Consider the following 24,288-nt stretch of genomic DNA (forward strand, 5'->3'; position numbering starts at 1 on the left):
TAGATCTGGAGAAGGGAGTCTTGCATTTATTTTCTGAACAGGTTTTATTGCACAAGTTAAAAAAATAAGAATCTGAACCTTTCATTTCAACCAACCCATTTTGTTTGCTTTGACAAAAACCAGGGATGACTAGATTCACAAAACACTGCGGGAGGGAAGTAGGCAGATCACCTTCAGCCCAGTGGTTAGGGTACTCTTCTGGGACGAGACACACCCAGGTTCAATTCCCATCTCTGCCTAATGTGGAGAAGAGATCTGAACTTGGCTCTCCTACACTTCAGCAGGTCTCTCTCAATCTCTTCTGTTCTACTGTGTATAAATAATTAGTCACTGAACCTGGATCTCCCAAATCCTAGGTGAGCATGCTAAGCACCAGCCTATAGTGTCATTCTCACTCTCTTCCCCTAGCTGACTAACTTGTTGTCACCTAGCCACCATCTGCTTCTGGTGTGTGTTTAAATCAGCACAGTTTCCCCAAATCCTGCAAAAACCAGCAGCAATTCTAGAAACGGAATTTCACATCCCTAACAATACAGGACTGGCTCCGGTTAACTCAGTTTGGGGCTATAAAACCAGCCTGCTTTCCAAACAAAAGGTTTGTTTAAGTTCCAGGTATAAAAACCTTCCTTCATCAGTTGCACTGGAGGCTCATTTCAGAGTGTAAATTCCTTATGGTTGTTATAAATGGCACATAATCCTAGTACTTATCTAGGCAGAATGAACTGGGAAAGAATAGCGCAGCAGGCTCAGTGCATCAGGCTTGGAAATTAATTTTTCATCTAGCAGCTAGCTGGGATGAGAACACACACAGACAGCTTAACTCTTTCAGAGCTGGCAGACCAGCACTTTTAAGTGTTTGAACTATTGCCACTCTCATTTGTCTGTCTGTCTGTCTCTCTCTCTCTCTCTCATAGGCATAGAAAGTTGCAACACAAGCCTTAAACCCCACCCCACCCCCACAAAACTGCACCCTGATTTTTAGAGGTGCCCTGCACCAGGAACTCCCAGGAACATCAGTGGTACTTGCTCCTCTGAAAAATTAAATCAAGACTGTACAACCTCGCCAAGTCTTACAAACAAATCAAGACCATAAGGAATCAAATTGTTTAGTCTCTAAGGTGCCACAAGTACTCCTTTTCTTTTTGCGAATACAGACTAACACGGCTGCTACTCTGAAACAAGTTAATGTTTAACTCTTGTGCCTGGTTCGAGCTCTGTCCCCAAGCTAAGAGACAGGCCACTGGACTGGGACTCAGGAGTTTGGGATTCTATTCTTAGCTCTGCCAGTGACCTGCTGTGTCCCTAGGCAAATCTCTTCCCCTCTCTGTGTCTGTTCCCCCCTCCTTCCCGTCTGCCTTGCCTATTTTATCGGTAAGGTCTTTAGGGAGAGACTGTGTCTATGTATTTGTCCAGGGCGCAGCACAAAAGGGCTCTGATCTCTGTTGGAGTTTCTAGATGTTACCATAACGCAAACAAATAAAACGGCAAGAGAAGGGGAAACACAGTGTGAGCCCTCAGTCACGTAAGGCAGAAAAGCCTCAACTCTGGACCACCACCTCATTCGTTAGGCCAGGCATATTTACAATTCAACATTAATACAAAGCTCAGCAAATCTGTCGATAAGGATTATGCATCCTATTAATCTTACCCCCCTGGCAGGCTCTTTGTTTTGTTGATGGACATGTTTAAGATAAAAAGCTGCTTTGGACAGCTTGGACAGTCACGCTACCAACTGTCCAGGTCTGACAATCAGACATGGTGTGTTTGTTGGGTGAGGGGAGGAATGGTGAAGTCAGGGAAGTTGGCTCGGGTGACCTGGCTGCTGTTCATTTTCATTTCTACAAACAGCTATAAAGAAGAAGAAAACCCACCCACCCTCTTCTGCCTTGATTTGGGAGGTTACATTTCCCCAGTAGAAAAGCAAGACAGTTGCTTTCCACACGTGCTCGCTCCTTATCCATCTACCCAAGTCCCTTGAAGTCTATTGTACGTTTAAAGACTCATCTTCTTGCTGAGGACAACCTTTTGCGTGTACCGCACACCTGCAAGCCTCTCCAGATGTAGCAATGGATGCTCATGACAGGTGAAACGCAGGCAGATGTCGGAGGGGCTGGATCCCATATTCCATTGCACTAGGGGAAACGGCAGTCAGCCGTTCTCTGGCTCGGCTTGAGGAATCTAACAAAATCTTAACCAGACGTGCAAGTGTCCTCCCCAGGCACGGGCTAAATAAGCTACCTTGGCCAATGAACAAACTTCCACCCAGAAGGGTGAAACTCAAGGGGACCTTGCTCTCTGAGACAGCAAAATCTACAGGAAACAGATCACTGCTGAGGGGCAGCCACCATCTCCCGCTGGACCCAGCCAGGTTTGGGACAGGAAGAGGGGGTTGCATTCCTCTGAAACATCAGGCACTGGCCATTGCCAGGGGAAGGACACTGGACTAACAGGCTCGTCCAGCTAGAGTTTCTTTGTTCTGCATTTGGGTTATTTCAGGCTCAAGACACACTCCAAGCGGTCTCAGTTGGACAGTAGAAAGCAGGCACCTTTACGAGTGTTGGAGGGATGCAGCTGCCTCTTTACCTTCTTTCCTTGGCTGATCTGTCCAGGCGGGTCTGGGCCCCCCAGCCACCTCCCCACTCTGTGCTAATTTTGCTGCTCTGCAATCCGCTCAGAAATGTCAAAACCGAACCCTGCTTTGTCCAGTCCGCACCTACCAACAATTGCACTCCATGCTCTCCCCACCTCTTTGCACAATTGATTATTATCGACTCCAAGACCTTCAGCTGTTGCAGCACCTCTTGCAAAGCCTCCAATGGTGCAAATGAGGGAATAAAGTCCTTTAACGTTTAACTAGCTCTCGCAACACCTGCCACAGGCCGGCTTCATTTGCCTAGAACTTACAATCTGGGAAAAGCGGTTGGTAACCTCTGTCTTAAGTGTAAACACACGATCTCAACACACACACACACACATACTCAGAGGACCATCTGGACTGGGCTTTGCTTTCTCCCTGATCAAACAGATTCATAACGGTTACTGTAGTAACAAAACAGGCCTCAGTATTTTGTTGCCAAAGCACAACCCCCAAAAGATAGAGGCAAGGAAATCAAGACAGATGTGTAACATGTACCCACTAAAGAAAAACACTCATTCCAACCCATCCACGCTGCATCTCTGCCTAGCAGAATCTTCTGAAGTCACTCTTCTCATGCCAAGGAGTTAGGTGACCCCTTATTTCCCTATGCAAGCTACCCAGATCGCTGATCTGACAGCACTGTAGGGTTGCCTCATCTCCGCATAAGTAAGTGGGCAGAACAATAGAAAGAGCTTGGCTCTGCCCTTCCCCTCCACTGGAGCCCCAGCCCCAGCCCGGCAGAGTTGAGTACAGCAGGCTAGGTAACATATTTGCCATGACAATTTTCTAAAAAGAATATCGTCACAGGAAAATTTCCATGTAGTTAAAAAGGCATTTGTCACTGAATAATAATAATGGACATACGTAAGGCTTTTCAAAGAAGTCAGCCGCCACAGGGTTGCCTGTGAGTGCAGCATGCCTACAATGCCAGCTTTGGCCAACAATGTCAGGGAAATTTCCATCAGTAGTTTGTGTGGAGCTTTGAGATACTTTAATAGTGGGCAAGGATCTCATTTATATGTGTGAGTCAAAGCTTTGTGTGTATACACACACAGCTTTATTTTAAACAAACACAATATTTATTTTCTTTTCTCTTAACAGTTATTTCTTCCCCCTTCCCCATTAAACAAAGTTGTTGAGACTGAGAACAAGAAAATGTAACCAGCCACTATGAAACGGTCAAAATTTCCATGCCGACCATAGGAGATACTGTAAAACCAAAAATTACACATGCAGGGAAGATGAAGGCTCACTTTCGTTACAGAGCGAGGTGGGCAGACCAGAAAGTATTGTCAGAGAAGATCCCAAAACTGAGATGAAAAAATAACCCTGGCATCTAGAAAGGAAAACATGCCCTCAGCACTGAGACCACACCAAAATAAAAGTCTCAGTTTACGGCCACACTCAACCACTCCTTCCTGTAAGATTTCTAACAGGCTTGTAAATCACCTTATCCCCCTCCCGGTTACATAACTTCATAAACATTCAAGATCTCACTTTAAGTTACGAAAGTTCTGAATCTAAAGCAGAGAAAATCCAGCAGCTTGTAAAACGGGGCTTATGTCACTGGAGAGTTTTCTTTTAGTTATCTTCATTTTCAGTGAGTCAGTCATTTGGATGGATTGGGGGATGGCGGGGAAAAAGATCAGGTTTCAGTGGCCACTGCAATAGTGATCAGGGTTTCAAAATTCAGCCCCCCCAAAAAGAGCGACCTAAAATCAATTCATATCTGAGGAGAAGAACTGACGTGTTCATGGCCGTTGTCCCCATGTCGCTCTGCACTGATACGCAGAAAACCCTGGTTTGATTCTTTCTCTCTTGCTTCCTGGGCTAAAAAAGAGACAGGAGCCCACACACTGAGACTCTGGGTAGGTCTACGCTGCAGTTGGGGGGTGCCATTTCCGCACGTGTAGGCAGACCTTGCTAAAAATAGCCGTCTAACCACAGAGGTATGGACTGAGGTTCCTGTGCACTCTGGGGCTATGCCTACACATACGGCAATCTCACCTCGCGGCTGCAGTGTAGAAATATCCTCTGAAAAGTAGGAAGCAAATTGCACATCACTCTGCAATGCACCAATCGACGCGGATGGATAGGCTCCAAAAGGAAGTCCCTTGATAGTGCTCCCCTGGCTAGAAAGGCGGCGATCATGCTAGGGAAAGGTTTTAAGTCTGTATGAATGTCCTGGAAAGGGGTACGGAATGGGAGGATTTGGGGAGTTCAACAGGTAGGTGGAGGAAACCATGGACCCCCCGTTGCTTGGCATAAGAGGAACAAAACAAGATGAGTATAACCATATGTGAGCAACTGGTGCTTGGGAGGAGAAAACTGGAAGCTGAAGCTAGATGGAAACAAAGTGAACAGTGTGGGTAATTCACTACTGGAACAATTCACCTAGGGATGTGCTAGATTCTTCATCGCTTGGCATCTTTAAATCAAGTATGGGTGTCTTTCTTAAAGACAGGCTTGAGTTTAACCAGAAGTTATGGGCACGTTAGGTGGAATTCTAAGGCCTGGGTTAGATGCTAGATGATCATAATGGTCCCTTTCTGGCCTTGAAAAAAAACCAATATTTACACAGAAGACTTCTTCAATAAGACCTTCCTAATCTACTCCAGAAGCCAGGCTATTTCAGCTACAATGCACCATTTCAAAGCAGAGTCATACCAATCACCCATAATATTTCCCTTCCGATTAGTTGATCTTCCTCATAGTTCCTACACCAGAGGTGGGCAAACTACGGCCCGCGGGCCACATCCAGCCCACGGGAACGTCCTGCCCGGCCCCTGAGCTCCTGGCCCAGGAGGCTGTCCCCACTCCCCCGCAGCCACACTGCAAAATGCTCTGGGTGGCAGGGCTGCAGAGCACAGCCTGACCCAGTGCTCTGTGCTGCATGGCTGCTTGTCCTGGTGCAGCCAGGCTGCCAGCCACCAGTGCTCCAGGCAGCGCGGTAAGGGGGCAGGGGGCGGGGGCGGGGAGGGGGTGTTGTATAGAGGACAGGGGAGTTCAGGGGGTGGGCAGGGGTGTGGATAGGGGTCTGGGCAGTCAGAGGGCGGGGAACAGGGGTTGAGTGGGGGCAGGGGTCCGGGGGGGGTGGGGGGGGACAGTCAGGAAGGAGAGGAGGGGTTGGACGGGGCGGCGAGGGGCAGTCAGGGAGCAGGGGGGTTGATGAGGCAAGGGGGTGGGCAGCAGTCAGGAAGGAGAAGGGAGTTGAATGGGGTAGTGGGGGGCAGTTAGGGGCGAGGGGTCTGGGAGTGGTCAGGGAGAAAGGGTGGTTGGATGGGACAGGGGTCCCGGGGGGCAGTCAGGAAATAAGGGGGGGGTTGATGGGGCAGCGGGGGGCAGTTAGGGTGGGAGGTCCGGGGGCAGTCAGGGGACCGAGAGCAGGGGAGGTGGATGGGGCAGTGGTTCCTGCAGGGCTGTCAGGGAACAAGGGGGTTTGATGGGGCAGGAGTCCCGGGGGGGCCGTCAGGGGGCGAGAAGCAGGGGGGTTGGATAGGGGGCGGGGGCCGAGCCATGCCTGACTGTTTTGGGAGGCACAGCCTCCCCTAACTGTCCCTCCATACAATTTCAGAAACCCGATGCGTCCCTCAGGCCAAAAAGTTTGCCCGCCGCTGGCCTATACCCTCAAGTGTAACAGAAAATATATTATTCCCTGTGCACAGTCGTAAAGGGAAACTGATTTTAAAGCAAGCTGCTGGGGACACCATTGCTTTAAGAGTCCAAGATAATCTTCTGAAAAGCTGGCCTTTCACAAGAACACACGCACATGGGGATATATTTCCGCCGCTGCCCTGAGGCAGCCTCTGGAGAAGCAGCATCGGCCTCTACCAATATTTGCAGCACTGAAAAAAGATGGGAGCATCCCATTGATTTGAGAATTAATGAGCCTATCTCGCTCAGTGGGATGGACAGACAGACAGGCTGATTTGCCTGGAGACTGGGTTCCTCATGCTCAGTATTGTATGTGACCCCTGGTGTGGGTGAAACAGATGAAAAACAGCAAGAAATTCATCAAGCATTAATAGACATAGAGCCACTCACCTGGAAGGGAGCCTTTCCTGTCAGACACTGGTAAATGATGGTTCCTATACTCCAAAGGTCAGCTTTAGCATCATAGTGTTGGGACATAATGACTTCTGGGGCCTGCGTGGAGAGAGAACACAGCGTTCTGTTTATAAAGACTTGGCTCTTTTCTTGGCAGCTGCCAGAGAAACAGAAGCCCCTAATTTTTAAAAAAAAGCACTGGGCCAAGATTCCACAAAAGAAAAGAGATTAAAAATTTCCCCCCCTGCTTTAAAGTGCTGCATTCATATTAGCAAGGAGGCAGTTTCATAACGCTAATCTGGTTACTTGAGGCATGGTATTACTTTAGGCACTGCCCACTTTACTTTTGCCTGATGCACTGTAGGCAAAAAACAGTGCTTCCCCTTGTCAGGCATGACAATCTCTATTGAATCAACTCAGCAAACAAAGGGGTCCCTTTAGAACAGCACAGGCATCCCTTCTAAAACAAAGCAAATGCACACACACACACACTCCAGTTCAAGTCCCAACTTTACCAATTACAGCCATGACAAACAAGGGATCAAGTTGGTACAGGTAACTCAGCCCTTCCCACTCCATGGATTTCTTAAGAGGCTAACCCAAGCAGGCAGCTGTGACGTGTGGCAGCAGTCATGCCAGTGGACGTGACTGGAGTTCAAAAGCAGGCCCATGTGTTTATCCAAAAGAGGTCAGTCCCCACAATCTCTGTGGTCTGTAACCTTCCACAAAATGCACACCACTCCTCACGGCAGGTTTGCTTCAAAAGCTAAAGATAGCATGGATTCAGAGTGACCAATAGCTCAGAATGCAATGTGCCTCTTGATCTGTGCAGAGGTGAAGGTGGGAGAAGGACAGGCTAGCTTAAAACCTATATTTATAAAAGAGACTTCCTCTAACGCTCACAGAAGACAGGACTGGAAGGGGATCAGTTTTCTAGCTCTGCCACAAGCAAAGGACAAGAAAAGATTTGTTCCCTTTGGACTGGCGGTGGTGTTGGGAGGAGAGGGGACAAAACAAAAACACCCCACTCTGAACAACGCACGGACAGGAAGTCCTGCCTGTCTGCCTCAACACCAAACAAACAGAGTCAAGGAAACGGTTGTCAGTGGCAGATGTGGATGCTCAGGACCATTCTGGGTGAGGACCCAGATTTCCGTAGGGGTCAGACACAGCCCCCTTTGCTGCATCCTCACACTGACATAGCATTCCTCTTACTGTGGCCAGGCAAGAAAGTAGGGCTGATTATGAGCATGCATGAGGACACACAGATAGGGAATGCAGAGGCCACCCCACCCATCTGTCGCTCAGCATGTACACACAGGGACCCATGACAGCAGCAGAGTAAACCCCTTAATGGCCCCCAGAACTCAGAACACATTTTACTCAGAACTTAGCACCCCTGCACATCCCCAAAAAAATCACCTTTAAACCAAGAACATAAAACATTTTAAACCCAAAAGGAATTCCCAGAGTACTTCCAAAAAAAAAAAAAAATTGTCTCTCTCACTTTAAACGTGAACCAGATATCTGATCTATTTGCAAGAGAACGTAAAAGAAAAAGCGTCACTAAAAATAGACTGTTCAGGAAAGTTTCTCAAGAGGTTACATCACCCTTATATACAGCACGTCAACAAACAACTGGCTTCAACAATAAAGCGAGAGGAAGTCAGGCTTGCTTTGGTTTGCACCGACAGACACAGTTTTAAACACAGTGGAGCTACAGGCCACTGTGTAATGCGGCCAAGACCTGTGCCAGGATGAAGGCTCAGGCTGGGGGTTTTAAAAGGAGCTTAAGGAAAGTAGGCATTTAAACCACATTGAAATTCAATGAGAGTTTGCCATCTCAGGCAATGTCTATAATAAAAACACAGCAGTGGCCCAGCTTCACCGTAGACACTACAGTGACCGAAGGGGTTTTTCTATCCCTGTAGTAAATCCACCTCTCCCAGAGGCAGTAACTAGGTCAGCAGAAGAATTCTTCCCTCGACCTAGCACGGTCACCAATAGGGCTTAGGTCGGCTTCACTACATTGCACAGCCCTGAGCGACTTAGTTAAGCTAATCTACCTTTATAGGGCAGACCAGGTCTAATTCCCTATATCACCTTTGAAAACCCCAGCCTGAATTAATGGGAGAGCATCGACTTTCCAATGAATCAAGTAGAGCAGTCGCACGGACCACATCGAAGGCCTGGTTTGGTCATTTTTAATTTTGCTGCCTTCGTGTGAGTGATACACCGAGGTTATTTTATACCAGTTGACTCCATGCACACGAACAAGCAATTATCACATTACATTTCATCCCTAAGGGTTGTGGGTGGGGTGGTTTTTTTTTTTTAGTATGTCTGTTTGCAATCTAAGCAAATATCCTGCAGGCAACTGGCTCGACCAAGGCACAAAGTAGATGTGGATTGCAATAGAAGCCAGGCGAACTTCACTTACAGTCATTGTTTTAGAATTAGGTTAGGCTGTGAAATAATATTTAGCAGCAGGTTTAAAGACTGTAGGGGTAGATTCTCCAGGTTACCTACGGAAAGCTGAGAATTCACCTCTCTCCTTGACAGACGGGTCATGAGAGCAGATACCCAGATATTTATAACCCAAAATCTCTCTCGTTTGGAGTTTAATTTTAGTGCTTGTGACAACAGAGAGGGTGATTTGGAAAGCAGTGAGGTGCAGGCATCATGCCAGCTTCCTAACATAGCCCTACATTCTTGACTAGTCACAACCCTCTCTGCTATCCTACAACCTCCTCTGGAGCATGCTTTAAACACATAAAAGCACGGTCTCCTTTGTTTGAAAGTAGGTGTCACCTTGTAGCTCAGTAGCTTGCTCTGAAGCTCAGCCTGATGCAGGAGAGGTTTCTAATCAAGATTTGTAGGCTACAATTCTTCCATCAGTCCCACTTTATCCCTCTACTAATGGGGCACAACTCTTACTGACAGCGAGGAGATGTCTATACACAAATGTATAGGGAATAAACAGGAAGAACTGGAAATATTAGTACGTAAGTCCAGTTATGACTTAACTGGCATCACAGGACTTGGTGGTAATAAGTCTCACGACTAGAATGCTTGTATAGGGGGAGATATTTGATCAGGAAGGGCAGGCAGGGTATAAAAAGGGAGGCGGTGTTTCATTATACATCAAGAATATATACACTTGTTCTGAGGCCCAGAAAGAGGTGAGAGGCAGACCATTTGAGAGTCTCTTGGTAAAGACAACAAGGGTAAAAGACAGTGGTGCTGTCACAGTATGGATCTGCTATGAACTACCAAATCAGAAGGAGGAGATGGATGAGGCATTTCTAGAACACCACAAATATCCAAAACACAAGATCTGGTAGTAATGGGAGACTTAACTACCTAGTCATCTGTTGGAAAAGTAATACAACAAATCACAAAATTTCCAATAAGTTCTTGGAATGTATTGGCCACAACTTGTTGTTCTGGAAAATAGGGAAGTAACCAGGGAAACAGCCATTTTAGACTTGATTCTGACTAACAGGGAGGAATTGGTAACATGTATGCAGGTGGAAGGCAATTTGGGTGAAAGTGATTATGAAATGATAGATTTCACAATTCTAAGGAAAGGAAGGAGTGAGAGTGGCAGAATAAAGGACAAAGCAGACTTTGACAAACTCAGAAAACTGGTGGGAAACATCCCGTGGGAAGAACATCTGAAAGAAAAAGGAATTCAGGAGCGCTGGCAGTTTCTCAAGTAGACAATATTAAAGGCACAACTGCAAACTATCCTGTAACGAAGGAAAGAAAGAAAGAATAGTAAGAGGTAATATGGCTCCATCAGTAGATCTTTAATGACCTGAAACATCAAAAAGGAATCCTACAAAAAAGTGAAAACATGGACAAATTCCTAAAAAGACACAAGAGAATAGCACAAGCATGTAGGAACAAAATCAGACAGACTAAGGTGCAAAATGAATTACACCTAGCAAGGGACATAAAAGGCAGTAAGAAAAGGTTCTTCAAATACATCAGGAGCCAGAGAAAGATGAAGGAAAGTGTAGGGCCTCTACTTAGGGGGAGAAGCAGAGCTAATAGCTGATGACATCAAGAATCCTGAGGTGTTTAATGCCTATTTTGCTACAGTCATCTCTAAAAAGGTTAATGGTAACAGATACTCAGCACAATTAATATTAACAACAAGGGGGAAGGAACCCAATCCAAAAGAGGGAAGAACAGGTTAAAGAATATTTAGATAAGTTAGATATAGTCAAGTTGGCAGGGCCTGATGAAATTCATCCTAGGGTACTTAAGGACCTAGCTGAAGCAATCTCAGAACCATTAGCAATTATCTTTGGGAACTCATGAAGGATTGGTGAGGTCCCAGAAGACTGGGGAAGGGCAAACATACCTGTCTCTAAAAAGGGGGAGCAAAGAGGACACATGAACTTATAGACCAATCAGCCTAACTTTGATACCTGGAAAGATACTGAAACAAATGATTAAATAATCAGTTTGTAAGCACCTGGAAAGTAATAGTGTTATATAGAGTAGCCAGCATGGATTTGTCAAGAACAAATTACGCCAAGCGAGCCTAATTCTTTCTTTGACAGAGTTACTGGCCTAGTGATGTACACAGTCCCCCATTACATTCTCATTTGCAAAGTAGGAAAATGTGGTCTAGATGAAATTACTATATGGTAAGTGCACAACTGGCTGGAAAAATGTACTCAAAGACTAGTTATCAATGGTTCATTATCAAACTCAGGGGACATATCTAGTGATCACAGAGATCAGTCGCAGGTCTGGTATTATTCAGTATTTTCATTAATAACTTGGACAATGGAGTGGCGAGTATGGTTAGAAAATCTGCAGATGGGATCAAGCTGCTGTGATGGTTGCAAGCATTTTGGAGGACAGGTTTAGAATTTAAAATGACCTTGACAAATTGGAGAATTGGTCTGAATTTAATAAGGTTAAATTCAATAAAGACAAGTGCAAAGTACTTCACTTAGGAATTCAAAATCAAATGTACTGCTACAAAATGGGGAATAACGGGCTAGCTGGTAGTACTGCTGAAAAGGATTGGGGGGTTATAGAGGATCACAAATTGAATATGAGTCAACAATGTGATGCAGCTGAGAAAAATGGGTAATAATATAATTCTGGGATGTATTAACAAGAATGTCATACGTAAGACACAGGAGGTAACTGTCTTGCTCTATTCGCTGCTGAAGAACTGTATCCAGTTCTGGGCACAAGACTTTAGGAAAGATCTGGACAAATTGGAGAGAGTCCAGAGGAGAGCAACATAAATATAAAAGGTTTAAAAAACTTGACTTCTGAGAAAAGGTTAAAAAACTGGGCGTGTTTAATCTTGAGAAAAGAAGATTGATGGGGGACCTGATAAGAGTCTTCCAATATGTTAAGGGCTGTTATAAAGAGGACTGTGATCAATTGTTCCCAATGTCCAGTGAAGGTAGGACAAGAAATAAAGGGCTTAATCTGCAGCAAGGGAGATTTAAGTTAGATATGAGGAAAAGCTTTCTAATGGTAAGAGTAGCTAACCATTGGAATAGGCTACCAAGGTTGTGGAATCCCCATCAGAGGTTTTTAAAAACAGGTTGGATGAACACCTGTCAGGGAAGGTCTAGGTTTACTTGGTCCTGCCACAGTGCAGAGGGTTGGACTTGATGATTTCTCAAGGACCCTTCCAGCCCTGCATTTCTATGATTCTGTGTTCACATATCACACCAGAAAAAAAATGCATCCAGCTTGCTGTCATCTAGCCCAATCAAGATATAGAGCAGGTACACCACGGGCTGGCTGAATTACAAACAGAGGGTCACTGTCTCTCAACACTGGGAACAGAGAGCAACGGAAGAGAGGACACTTTGTCCGGAAGGCCCTTTATCAAGGCAGCACCTTGGAAAAAGCCTTATGGCTGCAATGTCATTCCTATTCCTAGTTTGCATCTTTGCTACTCAGCCTGCAGTAAAGGGATAGCACTGATATTAAATCCCAAAGCCTTAACTGAAGGGCCCTGCTTCCTATCTGGAAGAGGCAATTTCTGAGTGGGGTCAATCAATAGTCTATTATTATTTACCAGAGGTTGCCTGAAAGGCAGATGCCAGCACAGCAGCATAGATGTTTGCCATCTTGCTGCTCAGAGAATCTTTATCAGGTCTCCCACTAGGGTTTCACTTTACAGCAACAGCTTTAAGAACCCAAAATCCAGGTCTTGGGGGGAGGAAAGGAAGAACTAGGCATAACGGTTGCACAGCGCTTTGACTGGAATAATCTAAATAACCACTGCAGGTTCCACATGTCAGGTAGGGCCTGCTTTTTGCTAGCCCATACAATACCGCCGTTTGACCACAAAAAGGTACATAAGCAGAGAGCACTTACCATGTACATAGGTGAACCGCACAGTGTTGCTGCCATCATGTTGCTTTGCAGGTACCGGGCAAATCCAAAATCAGCTGCAAACACAAAGAAAAGAAGTTCTTTCACTCGTCCTAGAGAAGCCCAACCTTTCTTCAGTTGCCTCAGTCCCCAGCGTGGGCCCTCCTGTTTCTCCATGGTCCCTCAATAGCAGGGACGTCCCCCATTTTGCATACAGAACTTGTACTCTCCCCCCGAGCTAACCCAAGTTTCTCTCACTATTATTACACGTTCCATACAACAGAAAGGGTTGAGACAATGCAGCTATAAAAAGCATTCTATATGAAAAGGAAGGAATCCCCATTCACTTAAAGATGCCCGAAGTCACTATTTTTCCTGTGTCTGTTGTTCAATGTTTGTTGTTTTCAGGTGGACTCCAGAGGCCAGATTCTCAGCTGGTGGAAACTGGGAAGCCTCTATTGACTGCTATGGAGCTATGCCTCTTTACACTAGCTGAGCATCTCGTCCAAGATTTATGAATGCAGCAAAGGTCCAGCATAGCTTGATAGCTTTTCCCTCATTACTTGCTACTACTTCAGATTTGGGGAACTGATCATTACACTGCATGACATGAGGCAGGGTTGGACCACAATGTAACAAACATCAGCAGGGACCCACCACCATCTGTATCTTTGGAACATGCTCGGTTGAAGCAGTATTTGACACGGCTGTTTATATCGCCATCTGTCATTAGAATGATATTATGTCTGACTAGTCCCACTCCTGGACCACACACTGTCCTTCTTAAGGAAAAGGGATGGTTAAACAGCAATGTGCGTAAAGGTACGACGAACCGAGACTAATGCAGCACACATTAGCTAGGACTGCTGTTTAGATGGCCCTCCATTTTTATGTGCCTGTGGGTTATTAAACACTTCTACTTTCCATCCATGCTTGAATTCTGGAGAATGCTTCAGCTACAGCTGAACGGCTGCAAAATTTCACACAGTCTTCTCCGGCAGACCTCATTTCTCAGCCAAAAGGCACTCATGCTTTCTCCTCAAGACAGAGTTGAAACAGAGCGTGGTGTAATTTAACTGGTGTCAGTCAACATGCAGTATAGTCCAACAAGTGTCCATGAATCAAGAAGAGACTACACAGCTCTCCTTTAAGATAGACCTTGGGTTCAATAACTGGGTTTCTGGTGTGTGTTTGTGTAGCCCGTTGATCAGCATATGTTACATGGACTCCTCTGTGCTTGATCCACAGAGGATGTGGGTCCATCACATCCAACCTGGTTCTTAAGCTTGAGCTGTAAACGGACATTTTTAGCTCTGGAGGTTTCTGAGTCAATCCCTGGTGTCAGCCAAGATGGCAGCCATTATGTGCTGTTTTTTAAATCAGAGCTCAGCATTCACGAAGTATGTAGGGATTGCAGTCTTGGGACACCAAAATTCCCTAACTCTCCTACTGCACTCTGCCAGCATGCCCCACCTCTGGTTTAAAAGGCCAGGACAAAAATCAATCAATATCACTGCCTAGACCACTGTTGCCCAGGGGAAAATGAATGACTGGTTTTTCTGAGAAAGACACCTCTCAACTTGTAACTGGACTGAGTCCACCCAATTCATTTTGCATATGTCACAGAACAGCCAGAGCATAAGAACTCTGTCACTCACTAACTACCAGGGATGCTCTGGAACTAACGATCCAGACAATCACTAGATTAGCAAAAGAGGTCATGTGTAAAAACAAAAGACTTGCTAGTTAAAACAGGTTAGGTTATGTTTAAAATGTGCTAGCTATTTTCTTAGTCTAGACAGAGCCCGAGAGATGAAAGGCTCCATATCTGAATACCCATCCTTAGGCCAGGAAGTCAAACTACATATAATCCACATGATTACACATGATTTCATTTAAACATCACGGGGAGCTTGGGTGGATGCAGCTGATGCACTAGAATTTCAGACTTAACCACAATAGTTATCCAGCAGAGCAGTGCTGACCGGCATCCACTTCTTTTGGAACAAGTGTAAGAAACAAAACAAATGGATACCGGGGGGACAGACATTCAGTTGGTGTGAGCTAGCATAGCTCTACTGACTTCACCAGCATTACACTGCTGCACACCAGCTGAGGATCTGGCCTGGAGAGCTTTCAGGACATTCCACTGCAATGGTGAAACACTAATCCTAATTCCCCTCTGATCAGTTCACTTGTTTCTTATCCAGTTGCAGCAGTCTGGATTGGCTAGTTAGCCATTTCCAAAACCATGTTGATGATTCTTGGGAAAGTGTTTCTTAAAGCAGGATATAAAGAAAGGTTCTTACCGATCTTTATACGAATGTTGTTAGGATTTGACTTCTTGCCTCCAGCGTAAGAAAGGAGGATATTCTGTGGTTTCAAATCCCGATGGATGATACCTTTGCTGTGTAGCATTTTCATGGCACCTGCTATCTGCTGGAGAAAGAGCCTGATGGTATCTTCACTAAGCGTCCGCATAGCTGGAAGGAAAAACAGACAGAACGATTGTAACACCAGCCATCACGAAGCAAAGCAGAAGGCAGCTTCTCCATAGAGATGAACAAGGATAACTCTGGATCCAGCACTTCCAATGCTCCCTCAAGCTACTCAGTGAGAAAGTAACTACACGTGGCTTTTATTAAACTGGTTCTTGAAGAGCATCCCTTAAAGTATTGGTGACTAGACTGCATTCTCCTCCAGATCTGAAATGATGCAAAGAACCGTGAGCCAGATCCTCAGCTGTTATAAATCAGCATAGCATCACTGACTTCAGTGGCAGCTCCATTGACTATGGTGAAGATCCTCCCTTGGTGTACATTGGTGTATCTGGCCCTGTAACGGTATGCACCAACAGGGACGAGACTGAACATACATCGCCCTAGTAAACAACGTTTTTTTTAAAAATTAATAAAGTTCTATAAATGTGCATGCAGCTAACTGCATTCTCCTCGGAGGCAGGCCTTCTAGGACCTTTTGATTTTAAAAACAAAGAAATACAGAAAGGATCAAGAAGATAAACAGGATCCCACATCTAATGAGGTTGATCCAAAATTAACTCCAGCTATTTTATGAATCATCTTTCCCCCCACCTCTACAAGACATCTGTAAGACACGCCTACCAGAGACGGGATCCAGCCCACTGAACACAGAACAAGCCTCAATAACAATACTGTGTGACACCTTCCTGGGTGGATGCTAATATTCAAGAACAAATAAGGTTCAGAGAAATACATTTCACTTGAATAAAACCATCTCTCTCGTAAATGCCCCAGTAATTATTGGGGGGTCCATTAATTGGGGGCACCAGCTGTTCTCTGGTAAGGCCTTAAACCATACTGGCAAGAGCATCAAAACACTATTCTACCATCTCAGCTAAAGTGGAGGAAACCTTAAGACAACACAGAGCAGGGCACAAGCAGTTTTAGCCCAACACAGGAAATTAAATATTTTACTTTAAAACATGTGCATGCAAAACAGCAAGAGACGGGGGCTGACTGAACCTGATTAGAATAGAAAACAAACTCCCATCCCAACTTCCAAATCTTCGCAGGGAGACTCACGACTAGCAGACCTAAAATGTCTCTCAGTCGACCAGCTGATCATTGCTTCATACATGTGACACCAATGTACAGGTATGCAGAGCTTCTCTTCCCCCACTGGACTCTGTTCTCATGAGCCAGCACGCTACTGGAATTTACAAGACACCTGCTCTTCAAGTGGAGTCTTGGTGAATGGAATATACCAATTGTTACAAAGGCATCTTGAAATTTTAGTCCGACTAATCCTGACAGTATCTTATATGAAAAGCATGGTCTCATCTTGAACACCACATACTCTCAGGAGCATGAAGGGGGAGATCCGCACCTGGTGTACATTAGGGTAATACTCCATTCATTTCAATGGAGCCATGTTGATTTACACCAGCGAAAAGACAAGTCTAGTATGTCCAGCAAGACTGGTTACATTCTCCTCCATGCCAGTTTCTCTTGAATAGACTGTTCCTCATGAGATCCATCCATCCACCCATCTGTGGTACTTTTATATGGCTCCCATCACCACAGTATCTGCTCACCTCACAATCTTTAATGTACTCAACATCCTGTGCTATTACCTCAGTTTAACAGATGAGGGAACAGAGACCCAAAGAAACTAGGTGACTTGCCCAGCATCACACAGAACTTCTGTGGTGGAGCTAAGAGTTGAACCCAGGTCTCCCAAGTGCCAGGTTAGCGTCCTAATCACTGGACCATCCTTCCTCCCAACACCTTAGCTGATTAGAAGTCATGATTCACATGTCTACAACCACAGCATCAGGTCTTCTGAACAGGCAACACTGACCCCAATAATCTGCTACAGAACCTTTGGAACAGGGACCAGCATCACGAAAAGAGTACGACAGCCCCTCCCCCTCCACAAATAATCTCTTTCAAGATTTATTTTGGACCCACAAATCGAATGGGCCCCACTGTCTCACTATCTGCCTAACAAAGAAGTACAACTCTAAACTCAGCAGTTCTTATGCTGTCAAGCTACCAGGCTATTATAGATTCCTTTAGCTTAACACCCTTTGCCTCTAGCAGTGTAAAAGTCTTGTTCTGACCTGCAGTTCTGCCAGCAAGCCACAATGTTTTCAAGGCATTACCCTCTCTGAGCTGTTTCCATACAATTTACCAGCTAAAAGAGTTAAATGCATTATAAGCCATCTCCCCGCCCCGCCCATGTTAAGAGTACATAACCTGGAGCTAGCCTTCTACTGCTTTACACTGCAAAAAATAGATTAATAGGGGGATTTACAAAAATCCACTCATTTTGGAGAAAACAGTGGAGAATTTAAGCTTCCACTTAAACAAAAGTTAAGTGCCAAGTTCTTAAGCTTGTGAAGATATAACCTCCCAAACATGAGTAGTATGCAAACCAATGCATGGCTGCTGCCTTGAACGGGCAGACAGACTGCTCCAGGACATCTGCTGCCGCTCTGCAAAGCGACGAAGCAGCAACAGAATAAAACTGATACAAGACTGAGGTCCCTTGCACAGACGCTGCTACTCAGAAGCCTGCAGGCAGCAACGAAATAAAAGGGTCAAGTCAGTTTCACGCTGCTGCTCTCGGGGTGGGGGGTGGACACGTGTTGCAATCTGGGGAGTGCTGGGAAGGAAACCCCTTTCCTCGCTGCAAAAAACCATGAGAGAAAAGAAAAGCAGTTTTCCTAACTCTCGTTTACCTCTCACCCCCGTCCTGCCCCACGGCAGCTGGGAGGCTGTGGAGGGGTAGAATGGCAAAGGGTCTTTTTGCTGCATTGCTACCTCCACTCTGCTCTCAGGAGTCGCTGGACAGCAGGAAAGAGAGAGCTCCTTTTCCCTTACAGCCAGGGTCTCCAAAACCCCACGAGCTGGAGGCAGAAACAATACATGGCCTAAGTCCTGGCACCTTCCCACCTCCCAGCAGCTATGCTTGATGCAAGCGCACAGCCCCTGGATCTCGTTGGTAGCTTTCTCAGTTGTAACTTCCCTATTTACCCTCTGGCTAGCTGGTTTAGTCCCCACACTAGCTGTCTAGCAAGATTTTCTTGCCCTACTGGGCTAAGAGATCGGGGAAAGGGGGACTGTCCCTATTCCACCCGAAAGGTTTCTGAAGGGCAGTAATGTGCTGAGGTTAGCCCGTGGCTGATCTCCAGGGCAGTATCCCATAAGCAGAGAGAGGGAGGGAGAAGATACAGCAGAGCAGACCTGTCCAATTCATGGGCCATTCAAGCAAAGTAGAGCATGAGCCAATTTAACATTTCTCTGCAGTTACATCCTCATCCTGAGCAAGGAACTTGTGCCAGTGTCCCTATAAAAAGAGGGAGCATTTGCTCATCTTCACCATTGCTATGGCCCTACCAAATTCACAGTCCATTCTGGTCAATTTCACGGCCACAGGATTTTAAAAAGAATAAATGTCATGATTTCAGCTGTTTAAATCTGAAACGTCATGGTGTTGTAATTGTAGGGGTCCTGATCCAAAAAGAAGTTGTGGGGTGGGCACAAGGGAGGGGGGGTCGCGGTACTGCTACCCTTACTTCTTCGCTGCTGCTGGCCATGGCGCTGCCTTCAGAGCTGGGCAGCTGGAGAGTGGCGGCTGCTGGCCAGGAGCCCAGCTCTGAAGCCAGGGCTGCCATCAGTAGCCGTGCAGAAGTAAGGACGGCATGGTATGGTATTGCCACCTTTACTTCTCTGCTGCTGGTGGGCCACCGCCCTCAGAGCTGGGCGCCGGCCAACAGCTGCTGCTCTCCGGCTGCCCAGCTCTGAAGTCAGTGCAGAAGTAAGGGTGGCAATGCTGCAACCCCCCTAAAATATCCTTGTGACCCCCCCCTTGCAACTCCCTTTTGGGTCAGGGCTCCCAGTTTGAGAAAGGCTGGTCTCCTCTGTGAAATCTGCATAGCATAGGGTAAAAGCACACAAAAGGCCAGATTTCACAGTGGGAGACCACATTTCATGGTCTGTGACCCGTTTTTCATGGCCCTGAATTTGGTAGGGCCCTAACCATAGCATAGCTGGCAAGGTATTAAAACATGCAATGGGGACTGGGCACTCCCCAACCTGAGCGTCCTCAGTCTGCGTTCTCTGCAAGGCCATGGTACTGTTTCACGAGCCTTGCTCTGCCATACCTAAGAAGTAACAATATTCATGCGTTTATTTCTGTGGGCTCGACAAGCAATAAGGCATTCAGCTGACTGCCTCAGGGACTGCTAGAGACAGGTCACTAGAACAGAGCAAATATTTACAGCAGGTCAGTCACAGGCCCGCATGGCTCCAAGCTCAGAGTCTGGAAAAAGCTGAAATCACCTGAAAGCACCTTGGTCAGCATTCTGTGGACAGGGAAGGAGTGCTTCACCTGTCGGGAGGCTGCAAAGTGACCTAGAGCAAACACGGGGGGCCTGTATCAGATGACTCTAGCACAGACATACTGACATGTTTCAGAGTAGCAGCCGTGTTAGTCTGTATTCGCAAAATGAAAAGGAGGACTTGTGGCACCTTAGAGACGAACAAATTTATTTGAGCATAAGCTTTCGTGAGTTACAGCTCACTTCATCGTATGCATTCAATGAAGTGAGCTGTAGCTCATGAAAGCTTATGCTCAAATAAATTTGTTCGTCTCTAAGGTGCCACAAGTACTCCTTTTCTTTTTGAACTAGACATCACAACTTTATGGACAGGATATTTAGGATTGGGGGAGGGGAGGGAAGAGTAACATCTCATCTTACCCACGAGGGTCATCTGAGTCTGCCCTCAATACGGGCCTGATCCAAAGGCCATTAAAGTCAATGAGCGGGCTTTGGGTCAGTCCCTATAAGTAAGGCCCTACTTAACTTGTGATATTGCAGAAATGGCTTCCACCGCAATTTTGACAGTGGGAGCCCTGGGTGGCCGTCAGTGGGGGCCCCGCTCTCAGTCCCGGGTGAGAAATGCAAAGGGGTGCCCAAGAGCTCAGGGGCGTCCTTCTTGCAGCTTTCCTAACTCGTTAGAATTCAACCTACAGTAGTTATTACACGCCCCTTTCAACCCACATGCTCTCACATGTCATGGTCGATCTTAAAAAAAAGACAGATGTTGCTCTGGTGAGAAATTCTCCTCACAAAGATGGCTACTCCATCTATCTGCCTCACTACCAATAGATGCCCAGAGCTGGAGGACAGGTATTTCCTCAGCTTGATTTAAGAGAGACACAGCAAGACCCATTTAAGGAGTCTGTAAATAGACAGAGGTGGGGACCTTGAGGCAGGGAGGGTGAAGAAGAGCCTCTGGCTGATGATTATTTAAGGTAACATTTTCAGAAGTTTCAGAGTAACAGCCGTGTTAGTCTGTATTCGTAAAAAGAAAAAAGAAAAGGAGTACTTGTGGCACCTTAGAGACTAACCAGTTTATTTGAGCATGAGCTTTCGTGAGCTACAGCTCACTTCATCGGATGCATAGCATATCGTGGAAACTGCAGAAGACATTATATACACACAGAGACCATGAAACAAAACTTCCTCCCACCCCACTGTCCTGCTGCTAACAGCTTATCTAAAGTGATCATCAAGTGATCATCAAGGAAGGCCATTTCCAGCACAAATCAAGGTTTTCTCACTCTCCCCCCCCCCCCCCCCACACACAGACACACATACAAACTCACTCTCCTGCTGGTAATAGCCCATCCCTCTTTGAAACCTCTCTTTATAATGCGCATGATAATCAAGGTGGGTCATTTCCAGCACTAATCCAGGTTTTCTCATCCCCCCCCCCCACACACCCCCTCCAAAAACCACACACACAAACTCACTCTCCTGCTGGCAATAGCTCATCTTACAATGTGCACAGCAATAATCCAAGTTTAACCAGAACGTCTTGGGGGGGGGGGGGTTGTAGGAAAAAAACAAGGGGAGATAGGCTACCTTGCATAATGACTTAGCCACTTCGGTGCCTAAGGCTAATTGAAAGTCAATGGGTCTTATGCACGTACGTTAGGCACCAATCACTTGGGTGACACTTTCCACTGCTCTGATAACCTACGGGGCAACGCAGAGCTGTACTGTACTCTCTCACTTCAATACATGACACCTGCTGAGCTACAACTGAAGACAAAGTAAACAGAGCTGCCAAAAGGAAAGACACGTCGTACAGTGAAATCAAATTCCTGTTCCCTGGAAGCAGTGCAATCGCAGCAGGCCACATATCCAAGGGATAGGACTGAAGATGAGGGGGAAACCAAAACCAACGCATTTCACACTGAAGAACACACACACACACCCCTTTTGCTTTATGATGGGATGGAAAATTAGAGTTGCTTTGGGTGCAACAAAGAATTAAAATATCGCCTAACATTTTTAATTAGAGGGCAAAATGGATCAGTAGGCTTAAGAGCCTATTCTTCCAATGATAAGGAGATTTGCATGTGTAGCTCACATTGCATTAACAGGAATTACCTGCAGGAATACTCCATGAATGGATGGGAAAAAGAGATGCCACAATTAAAGAGCATGATGCAGCTATTAAAATAAGCAGAGCAGTCAAGTAACAGCTCCACATAGCAGGGAATTCAGGCTACAGAGCAGAAGTTTGCTTGGGTTTTTGCACTTCAGTGAAATGCATTGGAAGAAACATGAACTTTCAGAAATGTTTAACAGGGGGACGAGCTTTAAAAAAAAAATTCTAAATCTAAGAAGGGCACCGAAGGGCCTGCACACAATGACAAGGACCGTACCCGGGCAATAAGAGAACACCCAGTCAAATGACAACACAAACAGCCGTGCAGGGAACAGGCAAACCAGCACGAAATAGGACGGTCCCAATCAGATGTTGCTGAGGCAATAGATATGAACATTCCATGCCTTGTTTGCAAACTCATTCTGGAAGTTCATTGAAGGCTGGATGCCAAACCTAGCAGAGGAGCTTGGGAGAAGGTGGCAGGAGGTAGAGAGGCTTTTTCCAAAAAACAAAACAAAAAGCTAAAGCAGCCTGAATAATCTTAAAAGCAAAGCTACTAATCTGAAACTTCTGTTTGCTGATACTCCAGACATACGAGCACCTCATTGCTTGGATACATTCCTAAAAGATGTCTCCTCTGTGATTTGGAGATGGGATCTGCTGGTAAAAATTTCTCTAAAAATAGGTTTTGATAAGGATCAGTGGGGTTTTTTTAATCTATGGAGTTCCTCTGATGAGGTTTGCCCTTTGGTGCATATATCTCACTTAGGTTTTATTAGCCACTGTTATTCATAATTGTCCCCTAGATGTTAAGAGTCAGAGAAGCTAGACTACACATGTCCTTCAATTTATTCTTACCTGGTCCTCATCATTGTAAAAAGTAAATTAATTTTAGGGAAGGAAAAAGCCCAACATAACCACCTTTGAGTAACCTAGGGATCAAAGCAGCAACCAGTAGCCCATTGGACATTAAAGCTCCAAAAACAAAGAGGTTGGATGGCAACTAAAATTAAACGTCACCTTCTAGAAGTAACTACCAAGCTCCTTATAATAGTCAGTTTTGGATGCAAAGAAAGCAAGTCATGATAGCAAGCAAATGAGTTTAATTAGCAGCCTAACCTAATAGCATAGGGTGCTCCACTTTTGTGCTGCCAGGTGTGCACGTGCGAGTGGCAATACCAGCCGGTGCATTTTTCTATAAACTGCTGCTGGAAGCTTAACATTCAAATAGGGGGTGTGTGCGTGTGCGTCTGTGTCTGTATACACGTGCGCGGTTCTGAGTCATAGATGCATTGCTCAGTGGTTTACCCTCTAGAGCAGGGTTTCTCAATCCATGGGTCGTGACCCAAAATTGGGTCACCAGAACGTGTCAAAGGGTTGTGTGGAAGGCCCAGAGGGGCAAGGGAAGGAGCATGGCTGGGCCATATCTGAGTGAGTGGCACTGCAAACCCATACACCAAGTTGCAATGCTCGGTGCAGGGAGCTGAGCCGAGCCCAGGAAGCCTTGTGGGATTGGAACCGCAGGAGCTGCCACAATGGTATGCACAAGTGTGTATTATGCATCATGGGTAAGAAATATTTAATAAGCCAGATGTTTTTTGTGCTAAAGCCATTTACTAAGTTGCAACAGGCCATCAAAGTTTACAACTGGGGTCCTGAGCTCTAGAGCTCAGGTCAGCTAGGCTGAAAAAAGTGAGATACCATGCGTGCAATTTGCCTACTGATGTAGAAGCGCAAATCCCATTGGCTTACAGTGGGACTTGTGCTCCTAACTCACCCCAGTTGCTGCAAAAATCCCACCCTACAAGTCACATTTTCAAAAAGGGCAGAAGCAGCCACCTGTGTGCACAGCACTTTGCAATTGTGCATACAAGGAAAGCTTTGTGCACATAGCTCAGGAGACCGCTTGAAACCATGGACTCCTAAATTTTATGACACTCCTTACCTCTTGTCTCCCCAGCTGCACCCCCATTTCATTGCTACAGATCACAGATCGTAGTTAGTCTAGTTGAACAATTTTAATGCCATAGTAAATTAACTAAGGTTTGGCTATTTTTAAAGTGCTCCATTATTGAAAATTCCAATTATAGTCAGCAAAAAAGCTCCAGAGTACAAACACATTAATTTGGCACTCATGAAACTGTCCGTGCTCCAGGAAAGGGTGTTCCATTTCTGCACACCATTACCTAATGGATGTAAAAGCATCACAACAGAACTAACGCCCAGCATGCAAAACTCGGAATTAAAATGCAAGTCTAGGTCCCCTCTGACTCATCTCTACAAAAATTA

General features: G+C 45.7%; 1 protein-coding gene across 4 annotated transcripts in view; it reads right to left on the reverse strand.

Moving 5' to 3' along the window:
- Positions 1–24,288, reverse strand: part of ULK1 (unc-51 like autophagy activating kinase 1) — a 96,905-nt gene that overhangs the window by 50,297 nt on the left and 22,320 nt on the right. For all 4 annotated transcript variants that reach the window (XM_074973273.1, XM_074973272.1, XM_074973275.1 and 1 more), the window contains 3 exons: positions 15,361–15,534; positions 13,055–13,128; positions 6,683–6,784 (listed from right to left, as the gene is read on the reverse strand). In XM_074973273.1, the coding sequence (XP_074829374.1) occupies positions 6,683–6,784; positions 13,055–13,128; positions 15,361–15,534 (350 nt within the window). The remainder of the gene's footprint in view (positions 1–6,682; positions 6,785–13,054; positions 13,129–15,360; positions 15,535–24,288) is intronic.

This window comes from Natator depressus, chromosome 15, assembly GCF_965152275.1.
Source record: "Natator depressus isolate rNatDep1 chromosome 15, rNatDep2.hap1, whole genome shotgun sequence".
Classification (NCBI taxonomy): Eukaryota; Metazoa; Chordata; order Testudines; family Cheloniidae; genus Natator; species Natator depressus.